The sequence below is a fragment of the Lampetra planeri genome, chromosome 21 (assembly GCF_965212315.1).
Source record: "Lampetra planeri chromosome 21, kcLamPlan1.2.h2, whole genome shotgun sequence".
NCBI classification, from domain to species: domain Eukaryota; kingdom Metazoa; phylum Chordata; class Hyperoartia; order Petromyzontiformes; family Petromyzontidae; genus Lampetra; species Lampetra planeri.
In genome coordinates, this window is record NC_136127.1 from 13,235,424 (window position 1) to 13,255,976 (window position 20,553).

General features: G+C 61.2%; 1 protein-coding gene across 4 annotated transcripts in view; it reads left to right on the forward strand.

Moving 5' to 3' along the window:
* LOC144724736 (uncharacterized) overlaps window positions 1-19,934 on the forward strand; it is a 25,314-nt gene extending 5,380 nt beyond the window's left edge. The window contains exons 1-4 of one of the 4 annotated variants that reach the window (XM_078604104.1): window positions 4,745-4,847; window positions 12,296-12,558; window positions 16,447-16,515; window positions 19,280-19,934. In XM_078604104.1, coding sequence (XP_078460230.1) covers window positions 12,340-12,558; window positions 16,447-16,515; window positions 19,280-19,324 — 333 coding nt within the window. In that variant the 5' untranslated portion in view covers window positions 4,745-4,847; window positions 12,296-12,339 and the 3' untranslated portion in view covers window positions 19,325-19,934. Of the gene's footprint in view, window positions 1-4,744; window positions 4,848-9,201; window positions 9,531-12,116; window positions 12,559-16,446; window positions 16,516-19,279 lie in introns of those variants that run through there. The other 3 variants (XM_078604103.1, XM_078604101.1, XM_078604102.1) reach the window with 3 other exon arrangements.
* Window positions 19,935-20,553: the final 619 nt, after the last annotated feature.

The following is a 20,553-nucleotide window of genomic DNA, read 5'->3' on the forward strand; positions in this document are numbered from 1 at the left end:
GGGAGGTGGTGATGGTGGTGGGGAGTGGTGATGGTGGTGGGGAGTGGTGATGGTGGTGGGGGGAGTGGTGATGGTGGTGGGGAGAGTGGTGATGGTGGTGGGGAGTGGTGATGGTGGTGGGGAGTGGTGATGGTGGTGGGGAGTGGTGATGGTGGTGGGGAGTGGTGATGGTTGGTGGGGAGTGGTGATGGTGGTGGGGAGTGGTGATGGTGGTGGGGAGTGGTGATGGTGGTGGGGGAGTGGTGATGGTGGTGGGGAGTGGTGATGGTGGTGGGGAGTGGTGATGGTGGTGGAGGGGAGTGGTGATGGTGGGTGGGGAGTGGTGATGGTGGTGGGGAGTGGTGATGGTGGTGGGGAGTGGTGATGGTGGTGGGGAGTGGTGATGGTGGTGGGGAGTGGTGATGGTGGTGGGGAGTGGTGTGATGGTGGTGGGGAGTGGTGATGGTGGTGGGGAGTGGTGATGGTGGTGGGGAGTGGTGATGGTGGTGGGGAGTGGTGATGGTGGTGGGGAGTGGTGATGGTGGTGGGGAGTGGTGATGGTGGTGGGGAGTGGTGATGGTGGTGGGGAGTGGTGATGGTGGTGGGGAGTGGTGATGGTGGTGGGGAGTGGTGATGGTGGTGGGGAGTGGTGATGGTGGTGGGGAGTGGTGATGGTGGTGGGGAGTGGTGATGGTGGTGGGGAGTGGTGATGGTGGTGGGGAGTGGTGATGGTGGTGGGGAGTGGTGATGGTGGTGGGGAGTGGTGATGGTGGTGGGGAGTGGTGATGGTGGTGGGGAGTGGTGATGGTGGTGGGGAGTGGTGATGGTGGTGGGGAGTGGTGATGGTGGTGGGGAGTGGTGATGGTGGTGGGGAGTGGTGATGGTGGTGGGAGTGGTGATGGTGGTGGGGAGTGGTGATGGTGGTGGGGAGTGGTGATGGTGGTGGGGAGTGGTGAATGGTGGTGGGGGAGTGGTGATGGTGGTGGGGAGTGAGGTGATGGTGGTGGGAGTGGTGATGGTGGTGGGGAGTGGTGATGGTGGAGGGGAGTGGTGATGGTGGTGGGGAGTGGTGATGGTGGTGGAGGAGTGGTGATGGTGGTGGGGAGTGGTGATGGTGGTGGGGAGTGGTGATGGTGGTGGGAGTGGTGATGGTGGTGGGGAGTGGTGATGGTGGTGGGGAGTGGTGATGGTGGTGGGGAGTGGTGATGGTGGTGGGGGAGTGGTGATGGTGGTGGGGAGTGGTGATGGTGGTGGGGAGTGGTGATGGTGGTGGGGAGAGGTGATGGTGGTGGGGAGTGGTGATGGTGGTGGGGAAGTGGTGAGTGATGGTGGTGGGGAGTGGTGATGGTGGTGGGGAGTGGTGATGGTAGGTGGGGAGTGGTGATGGTGGTGGGGAGTGGTGATGGTGGTGGGGAGTGGTGATGGTGGTGGGGAGTGGTGATGGTGGTGGGGTAGTGGTGATGGTGGTGAGGGAGTGGTGATGTGGTGGGAGTGGTGATGGTGGTGGGGCAGTGTTGGGTGCAGTGGAGTGATGGTGGTGGGGAGTGGTGATGGTGGTGGGGAGTGGTGATGGTGGTGGGGAGTGGTGATGGTGGTGGGGAGTGGTGATGGTGGTGGGGAGTGGTGATGGTGGTGGGGAGTGGTGATGGTGGTGGGGAGTGGTGATGGTGGTGGGGAGTGGTGATGGTGGTGGGGAGTGGTGATGGTGGTGGGGAGTGGTGATGGTGGTGGGGAGTGGTGATGGTGGTGGGGGAGTGGTGATGGTGGTGGGGAGTGGTGATGGTGGTGGGGAGTGGTGATGGTGGTGGGGAGTGGTGATGGTGGTGGGGAGTGGTGATGGTGGTGGGGAGTGGTGATGGTGGTGGGGAGTGGTGATGGTGGTGGGGAGTGGTGATGGTGGTGGGGAGTGGTGATGGTGGTGGGGAGTGGTGATGGTGGTGGGGAGTGGTGATGGTGGTGGGGAGTGGTGATGGTGGTGGGGAGTGGTGATGGTGGTGGGGAGTGGTGATGGTGGTGGGGAGTGGTGATGGTGGTGGGGAGTGGTGATGGTGGTGGGGAGTGGTGCACCACCGGTCCCTGTTTGCAGGTGAGGCTGTGGCTCCGTGTAATGGGTGAGGATTCAGGTGGGAGGGGGTACAGGGGGGGGCAGGGCTCTGTACAGCTGCTGCGGTTTGGTTGTTGGAGTGGTTGGTCCGCGTGGAGGGAGCGAGCCAGTGTGCAGGTTTCAGGAGTAGCCGCCTCCTGGTGAACGTCTCAAACGCTCCCGGCGAATGATGCGAGCGGGAACCGTGGCGTAGCTGAGCGGTGGTGCACGGTGCGAGATGTCGACTCGCGCACAACCACGGAGCCACACGGGAGCCACAGCAGCGCTCGGGTTCGCTGAACATTCGCCGCCGCTCAAAGGAGAAGAAGGGAAAGGCGGCGGGGAGGAACCGGAATCTCTCGCGTCCCCCACGCCGCTCCCGCCACCCACACGAACTCCCCTCCGGCCACTCGAATATGGGAGACGCACACCGCCACTTGGGGTCCCTCGGACCTCCACAGGGACCCATGGACTCGCATCGAGTGCGCGTGGTGAGGATTGTGGTCCGCGTGGTGCTGATTGTGGTGAGCGTGTTGAGTGAGGGTGGTTTTGAGAACGGTGTTGCGGATGTTGGTGATGGGAGAGGCGAGGGTGGCTCTGGCTGTGCGTGCATTAACCTCTGGAAGGGTCGCGGCCCTCTGCGACCCGAGGCGGGGGGGGGGTGAGCGGCGGCGGCAGCAGCAGAGGTCACTCGTGGGAACTCTCTTGGCCGACTTCACCCGATTGTCACGAGGAAAGCCAACGGATTCCCAGCTTCACCTACGAATGGCCGAGAACATGAGATTGTGTCCAGCGAGTCGTGACTTCCCTTGTCTGGTAACGCCATACGAAACAACAGCCCCGTGCAAGGTCCAGGGTTAATGGACCTCATCACGATTTACAGCCCTTTGTCAATCACCTACTGGACGAAAGCCTCCCTCTCCAGTGCCGCCCGTGCGGGTTGTTGACCATACTTCACCCCGCAGGGGCGTTGTGGCTTGTTGAAGGGATGCGTGGGTAGACGGCAATCAAACCTCGCTTCTGCGGGTGGCCGTGGTGGCTCGGAGGTTCGTGCGCCGAGCCGCCGCAGCCGAGGGCCTGCACGTGACTCGGAGTTTCGGCCACCGCCTGCGAGGTCGATGTCCTCGAGCGCAGCGAGTTGATGGCCTCAGCCCCGCCACCAGTGACTCTACACCCAACGCACACACCGCGTCGTTACATTTGATTCCGCCAAATTCCAGCGGTGAGAATGTCAATATCAGGTTGACGGTCACGTGACGAAGCTCGCGATGTTGCGGAGCGAGCGGGAGAGCGCTTGCCCCCTCGACTGCGTGTGGACCAGAGGCTACTTGAGCGAGGAGTCGTCTCGGTGGCCGTTCTGTGGTATCCGCATCCGCGGGCCGTTCTCGAACACGAGGCAAGGGTTGCGCGCTGTGATGTCCTTGATCTCGTCACGTGATTACGAATATGCAACAAATATTGAAATGAGGGATTTAAAATCAAAACCGGTTCTGCTCGTTCAGTCTCCTTCACGCGTGTGATCCGTCGTGTGAACATCTGACTCAACCTTCTGGAGGGTGATACATTAAAAAAAATGTTTTATTTAAACCTGCACTAGATGTCACGAGACCCCATAATGCTCCATCGAGTCACCGGCGCGCCCCGAGCAGGGCTTTGCCCCCGGTGACGGTGGGTGGACGCTGCTGCTGCTGCTGCCGCTGGGACCATCGTGGTGGGGAGCAGTCGTGGACGCTGATCACGGAAACGGAACCGAAATTAGCAACGGTGCGATGAAGCGAGGACATGGAGATACGCGCGCTTCAAATCTCACGCGGACGGGATTTTAGGGACGCGGGGATTCGAGACCGTGGGTGGGAGAGAGCGGGGAGCACCGCTCCCCACGACCGCGTGGGGGGGGGGCAGACCGCGTGGGGGGGGGGGGGCAGACCGCGTGGGGGGGGGGCAGACCGCGTGGGGGGGGGGGCAGACCGCGTGGGGGGGGGGCAGACCGCGTGGGGGGGGGGCAGACCGCGTGGGGGGGGGGGGGCAGACCGCGTGGGGGGGGGGGCAGACCGCGTGGGGGGGGGGGCAGACCGCGTGGGGGGGGGGCAGACCGCGTGGGGGGGGGGCAGACCGCGTGGGGGGGGGGCAGACCGCGTGGGGGGGGGGCAGACCGCGTGGGGGGGGGGGCAGACCGCGTGGGGGGGGGGCAGACCGCGTGGGGGGGGGGCAGACCGCGTGGGGGGGGGGGCAGACCGCGTGGGGGGGGGGCAGACCGCGTGGGGGGGGGGCAGACCGCGTGGGGGGGGGGCAGACCGCGTGGGGGGGGGGCAGACCGCGTGGGGGGGGGGCAGACCGCGTGGGGGGGGGCAGACCGCGTGGGGGGGGGGGCAGACCGCGTGGGGGGGGGGCAGACCGCGTGGGGGGGGGAGGGGCAGCGAGCTTGAGGAGGAGCCCTGGCGTGAGGGACTCGGCTTGTTGCCACCGGCTGGTTGCTAAGTTTACAAAGCCCCGGTGCTCGTAAAGCAGCCCCCGCCGTGACTGCCGCGGGGGCGAGTTGTAAATACAATTGCCCAGCCCGGGGGGTGTTGGCAAAGAGAGACGCGCCGGGGGAGGGGGCGCCCGCGAGCCCCGCCCCCCTCGCCCCCGAGCGGTCGGAGTCTGCGCCGCGAGGTCGCGCTTGAGTCGGCCGCGCCTCTTGCGCAACCCCTCCTGCTGCTGATGATGATGACGACGACGTTTTTATGATCGCCAATAGTTCGTGTGTTTACCCAGAAAAGTTACACTGAGTCGGGTCCTCTGCCAGGTGTGTTGCCGCCTGTGTGTGTTGCTGCTGCCTGTGTGTTGCTGTCAGGTGTGTGTGGCTCCTGCCTGTGTTGTCATCCACCCAGTAATTTGCGGTGTAATTGTTAAGCGTTGGGATTTTTGTCAGCTGAACGCTGTCGTTTTTGTTTGCTATGGGAGGTCGTGATGCGAAACCTCTCCTCCTTGCTGTGAGGCTTTGGCATTGTGTAATATTCATAATGAACATATTGATCCAGGAAAGCCGCACCGGGGCGTGTGACTTGGTCAGCAGGGTTCCTGCTGCTGCTACAGTGGTTTTATTAGTTGAAGATGAAACCCCGTACGGATGTTAAAACGGAGAGCGATGTGTCCACTTGCTGTACTGCTTCCTCTTGGCGAGACGGGGAATGACACCCCCTCGACCCCGATGGGATGGGAGCTTCACAACATTCGTGCGGTGACCCACCAACCCTCGCTGCTGCCTCCACAGCGCTGGGCTACAGGCAGTCACGTGCAGCAGCAGCAGTCACGTGCCGCAGCAGCAGTCACGTGCCGCAGCAGCAGTCACGTGCCGCAGCAACAGCAGTCACGTGCAGCAGCAGTCACGTGCCGCAGCAGCAGCAGTCACGTGCCGCAGCAGCAGCAGCAGCAGCAGCAGTCACGTGCCGCAGCAGCAGCAGCAGTCACGTGCCGCAGCAGCAGCAGCAGTCACGTGCCGCAGCAGCAGCAGCAGTCACGTGCCGCAGCAGCAGCAGTCACGTGCCGCAGCAGCAGCAGCAGTCACGTGCCGCAGCAGCAGCAGCAGTCACGTGCCGCAGCAGCAGTCACGTGCCGCAGCAGCAGCAGCAGCAGTCACGTGCCGCAGCAGCAGCAGCAGCAGCAGTCACGTGCCGCAGCAGCAGCAGCAGCAGTCACGTGCCGCAGCAGCAGTCACGTGCCGCAGCAGCAGCAGCAGCAGTCACGTGCCGCAGCAGCAGCAGCAGCAGTCACGTGCCGCAGCAGCCGCAGCAGCAGTCACGTACCGCAGCAGCAGCAGCAGCAGTCACGTGCCGCAGCAGCCGCAGCAGCAGCAGTCACGTGCCGCAGCAGCCGCAGCAGCAGCAGTCACGTGCCGCAGCAGCCGCAGCAGCAGCAGTCACGTGCCGCAGCAGCAGCAGCAGTCACGTGCCGCAGCAGCAGTCACGTGCCGCAGCAGCAGCAGCAGTCACGTGCCGCAGCAGCAGTCACGTGCCGCAGCAGCAGCAGCAGCAGTCACGTGCCGCAGCAGCAGTCACGTGCCGCAGTAGCAGCAGCAGCAGCAGTCACGTGCCGCAGCAGCAGCAGCAGCAGCAGTCACGTGCCGCAGCAGCAGCAGCAGCAGTCACGTGCCGCAGCAGCAGCAGCAGCAGCAGCAGCAGCAGTCACGTGCCGCAGCAGCAGCAGCAGCAGCAGCAGCAGTCACGTGCCGCAGCAGCAGCAGCAGCAGCAGCAGTCACGTGCCGCAGCAGCAGCAGCAGCAGTCACGTGCCGCAGCAGCAGCAGCAGCAGTCACGTGCCGCAGCAGCAGCAGCAGCAGCAGCAGTCACGTGCCGCAGCAGCAGCAGCAGTCACGTGCCGCAGCAGCAGCAGCAGTCACGTGCCGCAGCAGCAGCAGTCACGTGCCGCAGCAGCAACGTGCCGCAGCAGCAGCAGCAGCAGTCACGTGCCGCAGCAGCAGCAGCAGCAGCAGTCACGTGCCGCAGCAGCAGCAGCAGCAGCAGCAGCAGCAGTCACGTGCCGCAGCAGCAGCAGCAGCAGCCACGTGCCGCAGCAGCAGCAGCAGCAGCAGCAGTCACGTGCAGCAGCAGCAGCAGTCACGTGCAGCAGCAGCAGCAGCAGTCACGTGCAGCAGCAGCAGTCACGTGCCGCAGCAGCAGCAGCAGCAGCAGCAGTCACGTGCCGCAGCAGCAGCAGCAGTCACGTGCCGCAGCAGCAGCAGCAGCAGCAGTCACGTGCCGCAGCAGCAGCAGCAGCAGCAGTCACGTGCGCAGCAGCAGCAGCAGCAGCAGCAGTCACGTGCAGCAGCAGCAGTCACGTGCTGCAGCAGCAGCAGCAGCAGCAGCAGCAGTCACGTGCAGCAGCAGCAGCAGTCACGTGCAGCAGCAGCAGCAGTCACGTGCAGCAGCAGCAGCAGCAGTCACGTGCAGCAGCAGCAGTCACGTGCCGCAGCAGCAGCAGCAGCAGCAGTCACGTGCCGCAGCAGCAGCAGCAGCAGCAGCAGCAGTCACGTGCCGCAGCAGCAGCAGCAGCAGCAGCAGTCACGTGCCGCAGCAGCAGCAGCAGTCACGTGCCGCAGCAGCAGCAGCAGTCACGTGCAGCAGCAGCAGCAGCAGCAGTCACGTGCCGCAGCAGCAGCAGCAGCAGTCACGTGCCGCAGCAGCAGCAGCAGCAGCAGCAGTCACGTGCCGCAGCAGCAGCAGCAGTCACGTGCCGCAGCAGCAGCAGCAGCAGCAGTCACGTGCCGCAGCAGCAGCAGCAGCAGCAGTCACGTGCCGCAGCAGCAGCAGCAGCAGCAGTCACGTGCCGCAGCAGCAGCAGCAGCAGCAGTCACGTGCCGCAGCAGCAGCAGCAGCAGCAGTCACGTGCCGCAGCAGCAGCAGCAGTCACGTGCCGCAGCAGCAGCAGCAGCAGTCACGTGCCGCAGCAGCAGCAGCAGCAGCAGTCACGTGCCGCAGCAGCAGCAGCAGCAGCAGTCACGTGCCGCAGCAGCAGCAGCAGCAGTCACGTGCCGCAGCAGCAGCAGCAGCAGCAGTCACGTGCCGCAGCAGCAGCAGCAGCAGCAGTCACGTGCCGCAGTAGCAGCAGCAGCAGCAGTCACGTGCCGCAGCAGCAGCAGCAGCAGCAGTCACGTGCCGCAGCAGCAGCAGCAGCAGTCACGTGCCGCAGCAGCAGCAGCAGCAGCAGCAGCAGCAGTCACGTGCCGCAGCAGCAGCAGCAGCAGCAGCAGTCACGTGCCGCAGCAGCAGCAGCAGCAGCAGCAGTCACGTGCCGCAGCAGCAGCAGCAGCAGTCACGTGCCGCAGCAGCAGCAGCAGCAGTCACGTGCCGCAGCAGCAGCAGCAGCAGTCACGTGCCGCAGCAGCAGCAGCAGCAGTCACGTGCCGCAGCAGCAGCAGCAGCAGCAGTCACGTGCCGCAGCAGCAGCAGCAGCAGCAGCAGTCACGTGCCGCAGCAGCAGCAGCAGCAGCAGCAGTCACGTGCCGCAGCAGCAGCAGCAGCAGCAGTCACGTGCCGCAGCAGCAGCAGCAGTCACGTGCCGCCACCACCACTCGGCTTGACGGGAGGACACAAACCGTCGAGGCGTCACGGCTGTCAATGACGAGACTCTCCCCTCCATATGTTTCTGTTCCTCCAGGTGTGCCTCGTCGCTTACGAGTGACATTGTTGTGGTTGGCATTAGCCAAACTCGTATCGTGAAAGTGGGGGAACTCCACACGTGTAGGATTTCCAGAGGCAAACTTTGCAGCAGTGAGCATTGGGGACTACATCTTGCCGAGGAATCCTCAACAGGACAAAACCCGGTCCACATTTTGCATCGCTGCTGCTCTGTCACATTTGACCAAATGTGCTTCGATGGCGACCTAAGACGGGAGGAGACCAATCCAGTTCTTCACCACTGGCTCGTGGTTTCTGCACCGTGTGCACACGCGCTGTCAAATGTGCAGAGGAGGCGAACGAGACGGACGCAGCTCCCCACCCCCGCGAGCGCGGAGTCAAATAGAAACGAGAGCCACTTGAGTTTGAATGTTCCCGTTACCCTGGATTGTGGTCCACTGATGGTGAAAGCGCGCCCGTGTTTCCCTGTGATGGGGACCTCGGAGCGAGTGGAGAGGAAACATCTGGAGCGAGGATCGACTTCACTCCCACGCTTCCTCTTGGAGAAGCCAAGGGTCGCTGGTGATGATGAAGGGCACCGGTGATTATCTTAGTGACGAGTTCATTGATCGCTGCTGCTGATCATGATGGTGGTCACTGGTGACGATCAAGGTCGGTGCCGCACCCAGCCGAGAATGGGGCCGGGCGCGGTGCGGTTTCTGCCGTGAGCAGGGACCCTCAGCCGTGATGGCGGACAGCCGACATCTCCACTGGATAATGTGAAATGTTCGTGCACAGTCCGCGTTGTCGATCCACTGCTGGATGAGAGCCTCCCAATCACTTTGTACATTTCGCCGTACTTCCCTGCGGGCTGGTGAAGGCAGGGGGACCGTGCAGCGCCACTCCGCTGGGTGTTGCTGCGCTGGGAGCCGCGCGCATCCACGCCGAGTCGAGCAGCAGCAGCAGCCGCCACGCGGTGTGGCCGGGGGGGCGGGGGGCGGGTTGGTGCGTGTCACGGTGCGCTGGTCACAAGCCTCGTGCATCTCGCGTTAACTACACATCCACAAAACTCGCTGTTTGTCTATCTACCAGCTGGGCATTTAAAGAGGATTTCCTAACGATCTTGTGCTGTCTTGATTTGAAGCTTTCGTGACTGCAGGAATCCATACGCTTTGGTTCTTTCGGCAAAGTCACGTAGGTAGAAAATAAAACAAGTCACGACGTTTCGGGCGCAACACAAGCGTCCGTCATGAGGTGGGACCGCTGGATGATGCAAGAGCAGTGCCGCTCGTCACTCCGCTGTGTGCTTTAGCGCCTACAGCGCCCGCCCGCCCGCCCGCACTTCTTCCCACCCTTTGTACACAGACGAACAGGTATGGCGCACACGAAGACAAACATCCCCTGTATAGCCTTCACCAGCATGTTGGGGCAAGTGCTGTTAGAGAGCATATCTTTAAGGGGGGGTGGTGTGGCCAGCACCACGCCCTCCTGGGGGGGGGGGGGGAGTCTCGTCACGTGGGGCCGCGAGGGAAACTCCGCGGAGAGGCGACGTCGCTCCACGCGGGGCGACTCGCCTGGCATCTCCAGCAGACGCCCTCGACTTCGACTCCTCTTTTACTCGGAAGCTTTGAGAATCTGGATCTTTATTTATCCTCGGGAAACCCGACGAGCTAGGAAACCCTTAAATTTCTATTTAAAGCTTTCGTGACTGCAGGGATTCATCTTCTTGGTTCTTTCGGTAAAGTCACGTAGAAGGGAAATAATAAAAATAAAACATAATAAAATATGAAACCCTTGCTCACAGATGTCCAGTACTCATTTAAGGCCGAGTCAACCTAGGCGGATGTAGGTCCCGTCTCGCCAGTTGCCCGTCTCGCCAGTTGCCCGGCTATTCTACACGGGAGGTCCGTGGCGCTGCGTGAGCACAGTAGCAACGTCGGTATTGTCGAGAACGAGATAAGGGCCGTAAGGAATGTTGCACAATGGACACACGAGGAGGCGTTTAACGGTCATAAACAGAACGCGCACGAGTCTCAAACGGTGCAACAATAGCGCCGCGAGCGAGGGACGCCAGAGCGCACGCGCGAGATGCAGGTGCAGGTCGGCGCTGTCGTTTGTGTTGGAGCTGGAGGGGGGGGGTGTGCTGCAGTTCTAAGTGGACTTTATAGAATGTAGGAGTGTGCCCAGCCGCCACCCTCCCCATTCAAATGTCACCATTCAAAGTCAGTGTCCGTGACACGTGCGGGGTCACGTGCGGGGTCACGTGCGGGGTCACGTGCGGGGTCACGTGCGGGGTCACGTGCGGGGTCACGTGCGGGGTCACGTGCGGGGTCACGTGCGGGGTCACGTGCGGGGTCACGTGCGGGGTCACGTGCGGGGTCACGTGCGGGGTCACGTGCGGGGTCACGTGCGGGGTCACGTGCGGGGTCACGTGCGGGGTCACGTGCGGGGTCACGTGCGGGGTCACGTGCGGGGTCACGTGCGGGGTCACGTCCTTTGTTGCGCATTAACGCGAGGAACTGAGCACGGAGTGAGACCGCACCGCGAATCGCAGCTCCAGTTGGCATGGCAGCAAGCAGGTGCCCCCCGGGCTCCGGGCTCCGGGCTCCGGGCATGGCTCGACTTGGGCCCGTGCCGACTCCGTGCTGAGGGCATCGGCGCGGTTCAAAGTCTCAGTGCAGATTGTGGTGCTCCTCCTTACGGCGCAGGTCATAAGTTGGCATTCAGTTCGATGTTCAGATAAGGGACTCGTCACGACAAGGTGAGGCTGTAGTATTCCATGGATGTGTCAACACGAGTGCAGCCATCGACATTAATCTCACGGTTATGACGATGCCTATAAACAGATGGCAGCTCTCCAACATTGGGCTCGAGCAACGCTTCACTGATAAGTAACTTGATGTCTAAATCGCCCCCCAGAGTCACGCTGTGTGTTTAAAGTTTAAACCGGCGCTGGTTAAAATGTTGCACTCCCACAAGGAATGTCGTGCGTGTGGCTGATGGGCTGTGTAAACCTAATGCTACAATATTAAGGGGTATTCGTATTACTGTCTTGGGTAGGTGCATGAGGCGTCCTGTTTGGCTCCGGGACTTCGCGGCCAATCATTTACCCCGCGGTGTAGCCGCGTGTCCCCGCCTCTCGTCCGCTCCCCTACTCGGTGCTTGCTGTGGCAGCACTTTCCCCAGCAGCCTTGTCAGGCTACACGGGGGGACCTTTGTATTTTACGAGGCTATTAAAATCGTGTTTCTTCTGAATTATCAGTAATCGAATGGAAACCAATGATTCGAATATAACGGTTACCGGTTTACCGCACGTGCCAAGCAGTGATCGACACAGCACGTTGACCTTTTAACCTGAGACGCGAAGGGCGCTTCAGCGGAGTTTGTGGCCGGCGTCACAGCTGGGCCTGGGCACCCAGTCGACTGGGACGAGCTCGCACTGCGTAGGGGTCGAGTGTGGGCGCGCCCCCACCTCTTCAGACGTCTGGGCAGCGTGGAAGAGTAGACCAAATACACCCCACGAGAGCACCCGCGAGCGGAAGCCCTTCCGCCAACATAGGCGTGAGCGAGCACTTGCAGGGCTGCCCCTTTGTATGTATGCTGAACTTGTGTGGCACAGCGCGGTTGGCTACGCACGAACTCCGAAGGCAGCAGGGCACACGCGGCACCACGCGGCGACTCAGCTCGCCGTGCGGCTTGTCCGTCGGCGCGTGCCAGGTCGTGCATTCCTTCCTAACCCAGGTCGTGCATTCCTTCCTAACCGATTTATTTCAGAACTGGTCACCCATTCTGAAGACTGTTACCGGTTCGTCCATGAATGTTTGTGTCTGTGTATATATGTAGGGCTTGGAGACACGCAGAGGGGTTGGGCGATGGGAGAGGCTGTGCGGGTGTTGTCGAGGGAGGTGAGCGAGCGAGTGCAATAATCGAGGCGTGGCGGTGGCGGTGGGATCGCGAGTCGTGGGGGTTGGGTGCGGAGGAGGCGCCCGGGTGATCCCCTCCCCGTTCCCTACTCCAGATATAGGCGCGCGCGCCGTCCCTGCTCGCACCGCACTCTGCAGCACCAGCAGCAGCACCAGCAGCCCCGCGATTCACTCGGCAGGGCAGCTCAACAGCGACGCTCGCGGTGTTCCAACAGATCCGAAACTTCCATCTCCTGCGCGTTCTTCATCTCGATCGGCCATGGGAGGGGACTGGACCTACGGGCTGTTCGGCTGCTTCGGGAACTGCGGCATGTGCCTGCAGACTTACTTCTGCCCGTGCATCCTGGCCGGGCACAACGCCGAGGACACGGGCCAGGGCAGCTGCTGCCTCTGCGGCGCCGCCTTCTTCGTCTACTGCCTGGGCTGGTGGTTCGTGGCGCAGAGTCGAACCAAGACGCGCGAGATGCGCGGCATAGACGTGAGTCGCGCTGCTGTTGCTGCTCCTGCTGCTGCTGCGTCGTGGGTCACGCGGTGGCGGTTGTAGGCGCGCGCGTTGGCTGATCACCACCACCATCATTACCGCCAAAATATGGACCATACACTCCAACGATAGGGACCCATCGAGATCCACTGAACACGACGATAGGGACTCGTAGAGATCCACTGAACACGAACCACGGTGGGACGAGTCTTACCATGCAACTCAAACTGTGTACACCTGTAGACCCATGGAGATGCAGAGCGACAGAGATGCGTTAAAGACCAAACACAGTGTCACGGTGGCCATGCAGCTCTCGCCATATCGAGTACTCGCAGTGTCTTCTGCGCACCTTCAACGGGGGAGGGGTAGGAACGGCGACACGACGCGGACTCTCCTGAAGTCCCTCGTCGTGTCCGGCACACCTCGACATTGGCATCGAGCTACTCAACAGTTTGCAGCCGTCACGTCCATCACGGCGATGGCGACCATCGTCACCTCCGCTATCGCTATGTTACCATCGTCATCACCGCCATTGCCGCCATCGCCGCGATCATTACCATTACTTCCACTTATATTAATCATCATCACTTCCACTATGATAATCACCATTACACATTACCTCCACTAAAACCGCAGCCACCATTATCGCCACGATCATCGCTGCACTCATGACGTAGCTCGCTGTTAGACCACATTAAACACGATTGCAGGCTCCGTGAGTGTGCGTGCCATCTCGAGCATGGGCAGGGGGCAGGCGGCAGCCTGTGCAAACGGCGCCAGGGTTTTGAGTTGATAAACAGCCAGGGGTGACGTCGCTGGCCACTAAGCGATTTGTGATTTCAGAGGTCCCTCCCCGCGGCTTTTCTTTCAAGTCTTCTAAAAATAACCTCGCTCTATTTAAGAAACGTGTTTTTTTACAAACTGCGACGGCAATTGTGCTGTTTGTTGCTGCCCGCTTGGCGTTTGGTGTTCGCGGGACCAGGATCCTAACCCCGACGTCGGCAGCAGTCGCCGTGCGAAGGGTGCGTGGCCGCTCAGCGGCGCCCTGGGTCACGAGTAGCGAGGGCCTCCGGAATAGACAAACCTCATCCTCGTCCACCTCCTCCCAGACCCACACGCCTCGTCGCACTCCCTCCTGCCTCTCGCATTCCTCCTCCTCGACTCTCGCGGTGTCACCACCGATCGCATCAGGACATCAACTACAGCCCGATGCTGCACCACATCTCGGCAGATGTTTTTATACTGGGGGAATCCGATGAGCTATGAAGCGCTTTTTCACAGATGTCCAAATTAGAGACACGAGCCGCAGTATTGCGATTGTGGCCGTGCAACCCAAACGATGGACCGTATTGTAAACTCGTAGCGACCCACGCACACGTACATAAACTAATGGTGGTGATGGTAATATGGTGACAACACCAGTGACGATGGCTGTGGTGGCGGTGGTGTTGGTGATGATGCAATTGAATCAACCCGCGCCCCTCGACTGGCGAGCCCGAGGCGACGGGGGGAGTGGCGCCGACTCCCTCCACACGTCGTCGTCTGCACGCGGGAGGTCCCCATCTCGCGCATTTCCGATAGCCGCTATAGAAACCGGTTACCGCTTTTACCGGGCACGTAAAACGCGCCCGGAGCACGAAACGAAGCCAACGCGTCACTTCGCTCCCGCCTCGAGAGCGAGACGCGCAGTGAGCCGCCACCGCGGTGTTGCGACGTGATCCCAGCTGCCGGGCACGAGCCGTCCCGAGGCTTCGCGGCCCACGGTGCCGACGAAGTCGGCTCCCCGTGTGGAGCAGGGGCTGTGTGGAGCAGGGGCTGTGTGGAGCAGGGGCTGTGTGGAGCAGGGGCTGTGTGGAGCAGGGGCTGTGTGGAGCAGGGGCTGTGTGGAGCAGGGGCTGTGTGGAGCAGGGGCTGTGTGGAGCAGGGGCTGTGTGGAGCAGGGGCTGTGTGGAGCAGGGGCTGTGTGGAGCAGGGGCTGTGTGGAGCAGGGGCTGTGTGGAGCAGGGGCTGTGTGGAGCAGGGGCTGTGTGGAGCAGGGGCTGTGTGGAGCAGGGGCTGTGTGGAGCAGGGGCTGTGTGGAGCAGGGGCTGTGTGGAGCAGGGGCTGTGTGGAGCAGGGGCTGTGTGGAGCAGGGGCTGTGTGGAGCAGGGGCTGTGTGGAGCAGGGGCTGTGTGGAGCAGGGGCTGTGTGGAGCAGGGGCTGTGTGGAGCAGGGGCTGTGTGGAGCAGGGGCTGTGTGGAGCAGGGGCTGTGTGGAGCCGCCGACCATCATCCAGCAGTTGATCGATCATGGCTGATGATGATGACGACGACGCCACTCGGATGTATTGTGCAGGCGTCATCACGCCTCATCACGCCTCGTCATCCTCGTCGTCATCATCGTCACCCATCGTCGTGTTTGTGTCGAGAGCCACGTGGTTCGCATCGCCACGGTGCTCTGCGGCGTCACCACCGACTCGGGCCCCTCTGGGCCAGCGGGCCACGTCGGAGGCTGCAAATAGGGCTAAGAAGTCAGGCCCCTTACCCAGCGCATTTGAATGTTAAAAAAAATAACACATTTTCCAATTAAGATATTGGCCCTGAAACTAATACATATATAATGTGTGTGTGTGTAACGGTGGGGGCGGTAGTGTAGCGGTTCGCACACTGCTACGAACCCGGCGACCCGAGTTCGATTCCCGCTCGTGACCAACAATCGTGGCGAATATTGTAACCGGTTCTGGGCCTCCCCCTCGGTCGAGTGAGCCTCAAATGAGTAGCTGGTGCGGCGGTGTGTAAACATCGCCACTAGGGAGACAAAGGCGGCCGGGTGTGGTGTTGGCCACTTGCTTTATGGCGGATCTTTGTCTTTTTGAACATTCTTCATATTTTAGATGATATTTTTAAATGGTTGCTGAGCACCGGAGCCAAATATCCACAACGTCCAGCGGCCAGCAACAAAAAGCACTATCAGAGTTGTCCAGGATGAGTGGACACGTGTCTTGCATTGTGCGGGAGTCTTGCTGTAAGAGGGGATCCCAAAGTGGCGCAAGAACCTTGAAAGAGAAGTGGTGTGACGTGCAGTGGTGAGTGGGTAGGTGGGTGGGTGGGTGAGGGAGTGGTGTGCTGTGACGTGGGTGAGGGAGTGGTGTGACGTGGGTGGGTGGGTGAGTGAGTGGGTGAGGGAGTGGTGTGCTGTGACGTGAGTGGGTGAGTGAGTGGGTGAGGGAGTGGTGTGACGTGGGTGAGTGGGTGGGTGGGTGAGGGAGTGGTGTGACGTGCAAGTGGTGGGTGGGTGAGGGAGTGGTGTGACGTGCAGTGTGGTGGTGGATGAGACAACCCAGTCAGTATCGGGGCATGGACGAGTGAAGTTCACGGCACCCCATGCGAGTAGAGTGAAGTTCACGGCACCCCATGCGAGTAGAGTGAAGTTCACGGCACCCCATGCGAGTAGAGTGAAGTTCACGGCACCCCATGCGAGTAGAGTGAAGTTCACGGCACCCCATGCGAGTAGAGTGAAGTTCACGGCACCCCATGCGAGTAGAGTGAAGTTCACGGCACCCCATGCGAGTAGAGTGAAGTTCACGGCACCCCATGCGAGTAGAGATGAACGAGTGACGAGGAGGCGACTATCCACGATTGGCTGGAGTTCTTCTTTTGTGAGTGCGGGATCAACACATCTGCGGGATCAACACATCTGCGGGATCAACACATCTGGTTGCTGCTCCACGTGGCATTCTACCGCACGCAGCGAGGTAAGACCTTGATGCTGCCCCCCCTCTACATACGTGTCGTGTGTAAAGCACCACGTGTGCGTGTGTGTGTGCGCGCGTGTGTGCGCGCGTGTGTGTGTGCGCGTGTGTGTGTGTGTGTGCGCGTGTGTGTGTGTGTGCGTGTGTGTGCGCAGGGCTCCTTCTGCATGGACCTCGTCTACTCCCTCTTCTGCCCGTGCTGCGTCATCATCCAGACAGCGAGGGTGAGCCCCCCACCCCCACTGACCTTATGTCACAACTTAAACGATAACGCTTTGGATTTAAACGGCTTAAATGAATCGGCGATTCCAAGCGCCTTGCGTCATGCTTCCTAATGCGCTGCTGCAATCTAGCAATGGGGGGAACCCCCACTGGCAGCTGTCCCTGCAAGTGGGCATTGTTCTTCCAGTAGGAAAGTCTTGACGTTGTGGAAGGCCACATTCCACGACGTTCGGGCAGAACCCGTGGCCATTGATTTCGTTGTGGGCACGTTGCCCAAACGGAAACCCAAAACCTGCCCTCTGGCGCAGCGTTTCCCAACTCCCGCGTCCACGCCCTGCGATTACCGCACGCCCAGCGCGGCGCGCATTGCGCAGTGCCTCGATTTGCTTAGCAACCAACGCGTTTGGTAATCGCGAAAGGTGGAGATTAGGGCGTTGCCAGGCATGGGGTTAAGAAACGTGACCCCGGGGGAGGCGGCTTTGCCCCCAGCCTCCATAGACGTCTGGGCATCCCTGCCCACGGGGCTGAGCGGCATCGGGGGAGCGTGGGGGAGCGTGGGGGAGCGTGGGGGAGCGTGGGGGAGCGTGGGGGAGCGTGGGGGAGCGTGGGGGAGCGTGGGGGAGCGTGGGGGAGCGTGGGGGAGCGTGGGGGAGCGTGTTTTTGAATAGATTCGCAGCCCCGAGTCACTGGCGTGTGGGAGAGCTATGAAGCCTTGTAGCCAACTCCCTCTCGCGGGCGATGTCGGAGCGCTGCGCTGTGCGTTGTTGGGCACGATGTTCGACATTTCGCTGGGCTGGCTGGGGGAGTTTGAGGAGTGACGCGTCACGGGGTGAAGCAGCCGCAGACACGAATGTTTTATTTCTCACGTGACGACGCGGTTGTTTTTGTTCCGACTTCTGTTTTGCTTCGGTGCTGTTGCTTTTCTCCCCTTTTGGGGACCCCCGCCACTCCTTCCACTGAGACTCCCGTCCTGGCCTCCCGAGTTCTCACGGTCGCGCAAAGCGAACTCCGGAGCGCGCGACGGGGCTCGGGCACGTGCGCCGCCATCCACGCGGACGCCGCCCGCGGGGATGGCGGCCTTTGAAGGCAAAGGTCACGACCTCGGGGAGCCGACCGCGGTCGACTTCGCCGCCGGCGTCTCGCGCGGGAGGCACGGCCGTCGTGAGGGCCGCGTGGGGGGGCAGTGCGCCCCAGAGGGAGACGGAGCGAGGGAATCGGCTCGGGCCGATTGTTACGTCGCACGAGATTGATCATCGCTCACGTGGTGATGATGGAGTCGGGATAAAGTGTGACTGCTGCTCGAACACGCTCTGTTGGCGGTTCTGAGTCGGTGGTGAAAATTCCACATTACCGTGACGGGGAGGCAGCCTGTTTATGGCACGCAGATGCACGTTACACAATTAGCAAACCGTCTGCGGAAGCCGCGTGGCCTTGAAGCTGCCCTGTGCCCTGCGAGCCGGCGGCTTTACAGCCCCGCGGTGCCAGGGAGTCCCGCGTGGCTCGCCGTAAACTTTACGGTCGCGACGAGAGGCCGCCTGCTGACATCCGCTCTCGTGCCGGCGATGGTGCCGTGCTTGGGGCACTGCACTATGGGCCCAGTGACTCGAGTTCGGCTCCCAGCCACCGATAGCCCGAGTGTCCAGCGGCAACGCGGACCCTCGCTGTGGCCCGCGCAGCGAAGCGCGGGCAAACAAACCCGGCTACCGCACGGCGTGGGGACTCTTTCATCCAGCAGTGGATTGACAAAGGGTCGTACACACGTACCGGTGTGTCTGTCAACAAGTGTGGACAATCTGTCATCGGCGACTTGTCCTCCTGTCTGGCGCAGCTGTTGGGCTGCAAGGCCCCCAAGTGGTGTGCCTATGATAACAATTATTATAATCTACTTATCTAGTAGAGCCACACGCAGTGCTAGGACTCGTTTTTTCATTAGGAGCCTGCTGCTGCACTGGGTTTTGATTTTAAGATGTTTCCAACCAATTCATGATGAGTGTTTTTATATAAATGGGAGGAAACCGGAGCACCTGGAGAAAGTCCATGCCTTGCACGAGAGGGAAGTGCCTAATCCCCATACAGATGGCGATTAGTCCACTTGCTGTCCTGTCTTCTCCTGGCGAGACAGGAAATGGCACCTCGACGCCTACAGAAAGGGAGTTTTACACCGTCTGTGCGCGATCCACCACCCCTCGTTGCCTCCAGGGCTGAGTTACAGGATGCCGAGCGGTGCCGCGTGCGGCCCAGCCACCAGCGCTCGTGTCGGCTGCGACCGCGCCGTGGCCTGGGCTCGCGAGGTCACGGGCTCGCGAGGCCTGGGCTCGTTGGCTCCGCCGCTCTGTTCTGCATTCCAGTTCCGAGCTGCGTCTGCTTCACTTGCCCCCACTTCCCCCGGCTTCTGAACAAGCGATCGCTGTCCAGAACAAGGGATGGCATTGCTGCCCTCCCCGCCATGCTACCCTACCACCAGCTGCCCAATTTCTCGCGCCTCTTGGTAGCCCGGCGCCTGTGCCCCTGTGGGGCACGGGCCCCTGTGGGGCACGTGTCCCTGGTGCTGCACCGCGATGATGGCTACGTCGCTGCCCAGTGTGATCGCGAATCTCTGGATGGACTCCTCCTCGCTGTACCGTCTAGACTCGTTCTTGTACCTACATGGCCAGTTCTGCCTCTTGTCAGGGCACGCTCCAGTGTGGTTCTAGGGACACTTGACTGGCCTAATGATCGTGTCTGACCTCTCTCTCTTTCTCCCTGCATGACCGTGCCTCCCTGCAGGAGCTGAAGGAAGCACCGGGTGCACAGAACATGCACAGATCCTAGATGGAGTGACACCCAGCGCCCTCTCCCACACCCAGCATCCCGTTCGCAGCACTCGATCTCCTGCACCATTCGCACACCCATCACTCCCTCCAGCCATCACTTCCCTCCTTGCGCCCAGCACTCCCTGGCCCGCACCCTGCACGGTAACATCTCCCAGGGGAGGAAGCAGGGCATGGCCCCCGACTGAAGATTCCATCAACATCCACAACTGCCCTCCCTGTCCCTGAGCAGCAACTGTGTAATAATCGGTGTGATCCCAGCGCGCCCCCAACACGCCAGGAAACAAGACTCGCATTGGCCCCGAGCCGCACGCAACGACCAGGACCGGTTCCGATATCCCTCGCCACTGATGTTAGCCGTGCCCGGGACTCATTGAGGTCGCCGGGTTTGAGCGCAGCGTGCCAACCACTGCGGGCATGGGCAGTCGCTGCATCTCCCTCGCTTGTGCTTGAGGGTGGTGTGTGTGTGTTGAGAGGTGTGTGTGCGCTTGAGAGTGGTGTGGTGTTTTTGTGGTTTTTAAAACGATCATTTGCTCCGTGGTTTTGTCCGTGTGTCTTTTTAATTGCACACGGTTCATGGGTCCCAATAAAATACAAGGTGTGTTCCCCGACAGACATTGTTGTGTTTTTATCCGCTGCTGGATGTGGTCCTGGCCACGCTGTGTGGGGTCGTCTCGGGTTTATTTTAAGCACACTTCACCATACAAAGCTGTCCTAGCATCTGAGCGCAGACGAGTTGTGGCGCATTCCGGGCGATTGGGTCATCGGCGGTGACCTGAGTGGTCGTGGCGCTCTAATTGGTGGATGTCGGTGTCCGTGGGCGCAGGGAGAGGGAGAGAGAGAGGAGACTTTGACTTTTTAGACAACTTTTATTGCCGCCAGCAGCAACAGCACTGGAGGCGATTTCGATATGAAACACACAAAGTCACCAGCAAACTAATTAAAATAAACGCTACAAATCCACGCGCTGTGGCGCTAAAAGCACCGCGCACCACACGAAAGAAAAGTCACGTGGTGGTGGTGGTGGTCATCGCACACGCCACGGTGACGAGCGAGCGCTTCAGAAGGTGAACACGAGGGTGCCGTCCACGCTGGCGCAGATATTTTACGGCTCCCCAGCGTTCGAAGAAGACGCGCTGCACATCACCGACATGTGTGTGTGGTACATGGCGTGCTCCAGCCGGGAGAGGAGAGTGGGGACCGCGTGGAGCGGTCGCCTCGTCGCTGCTC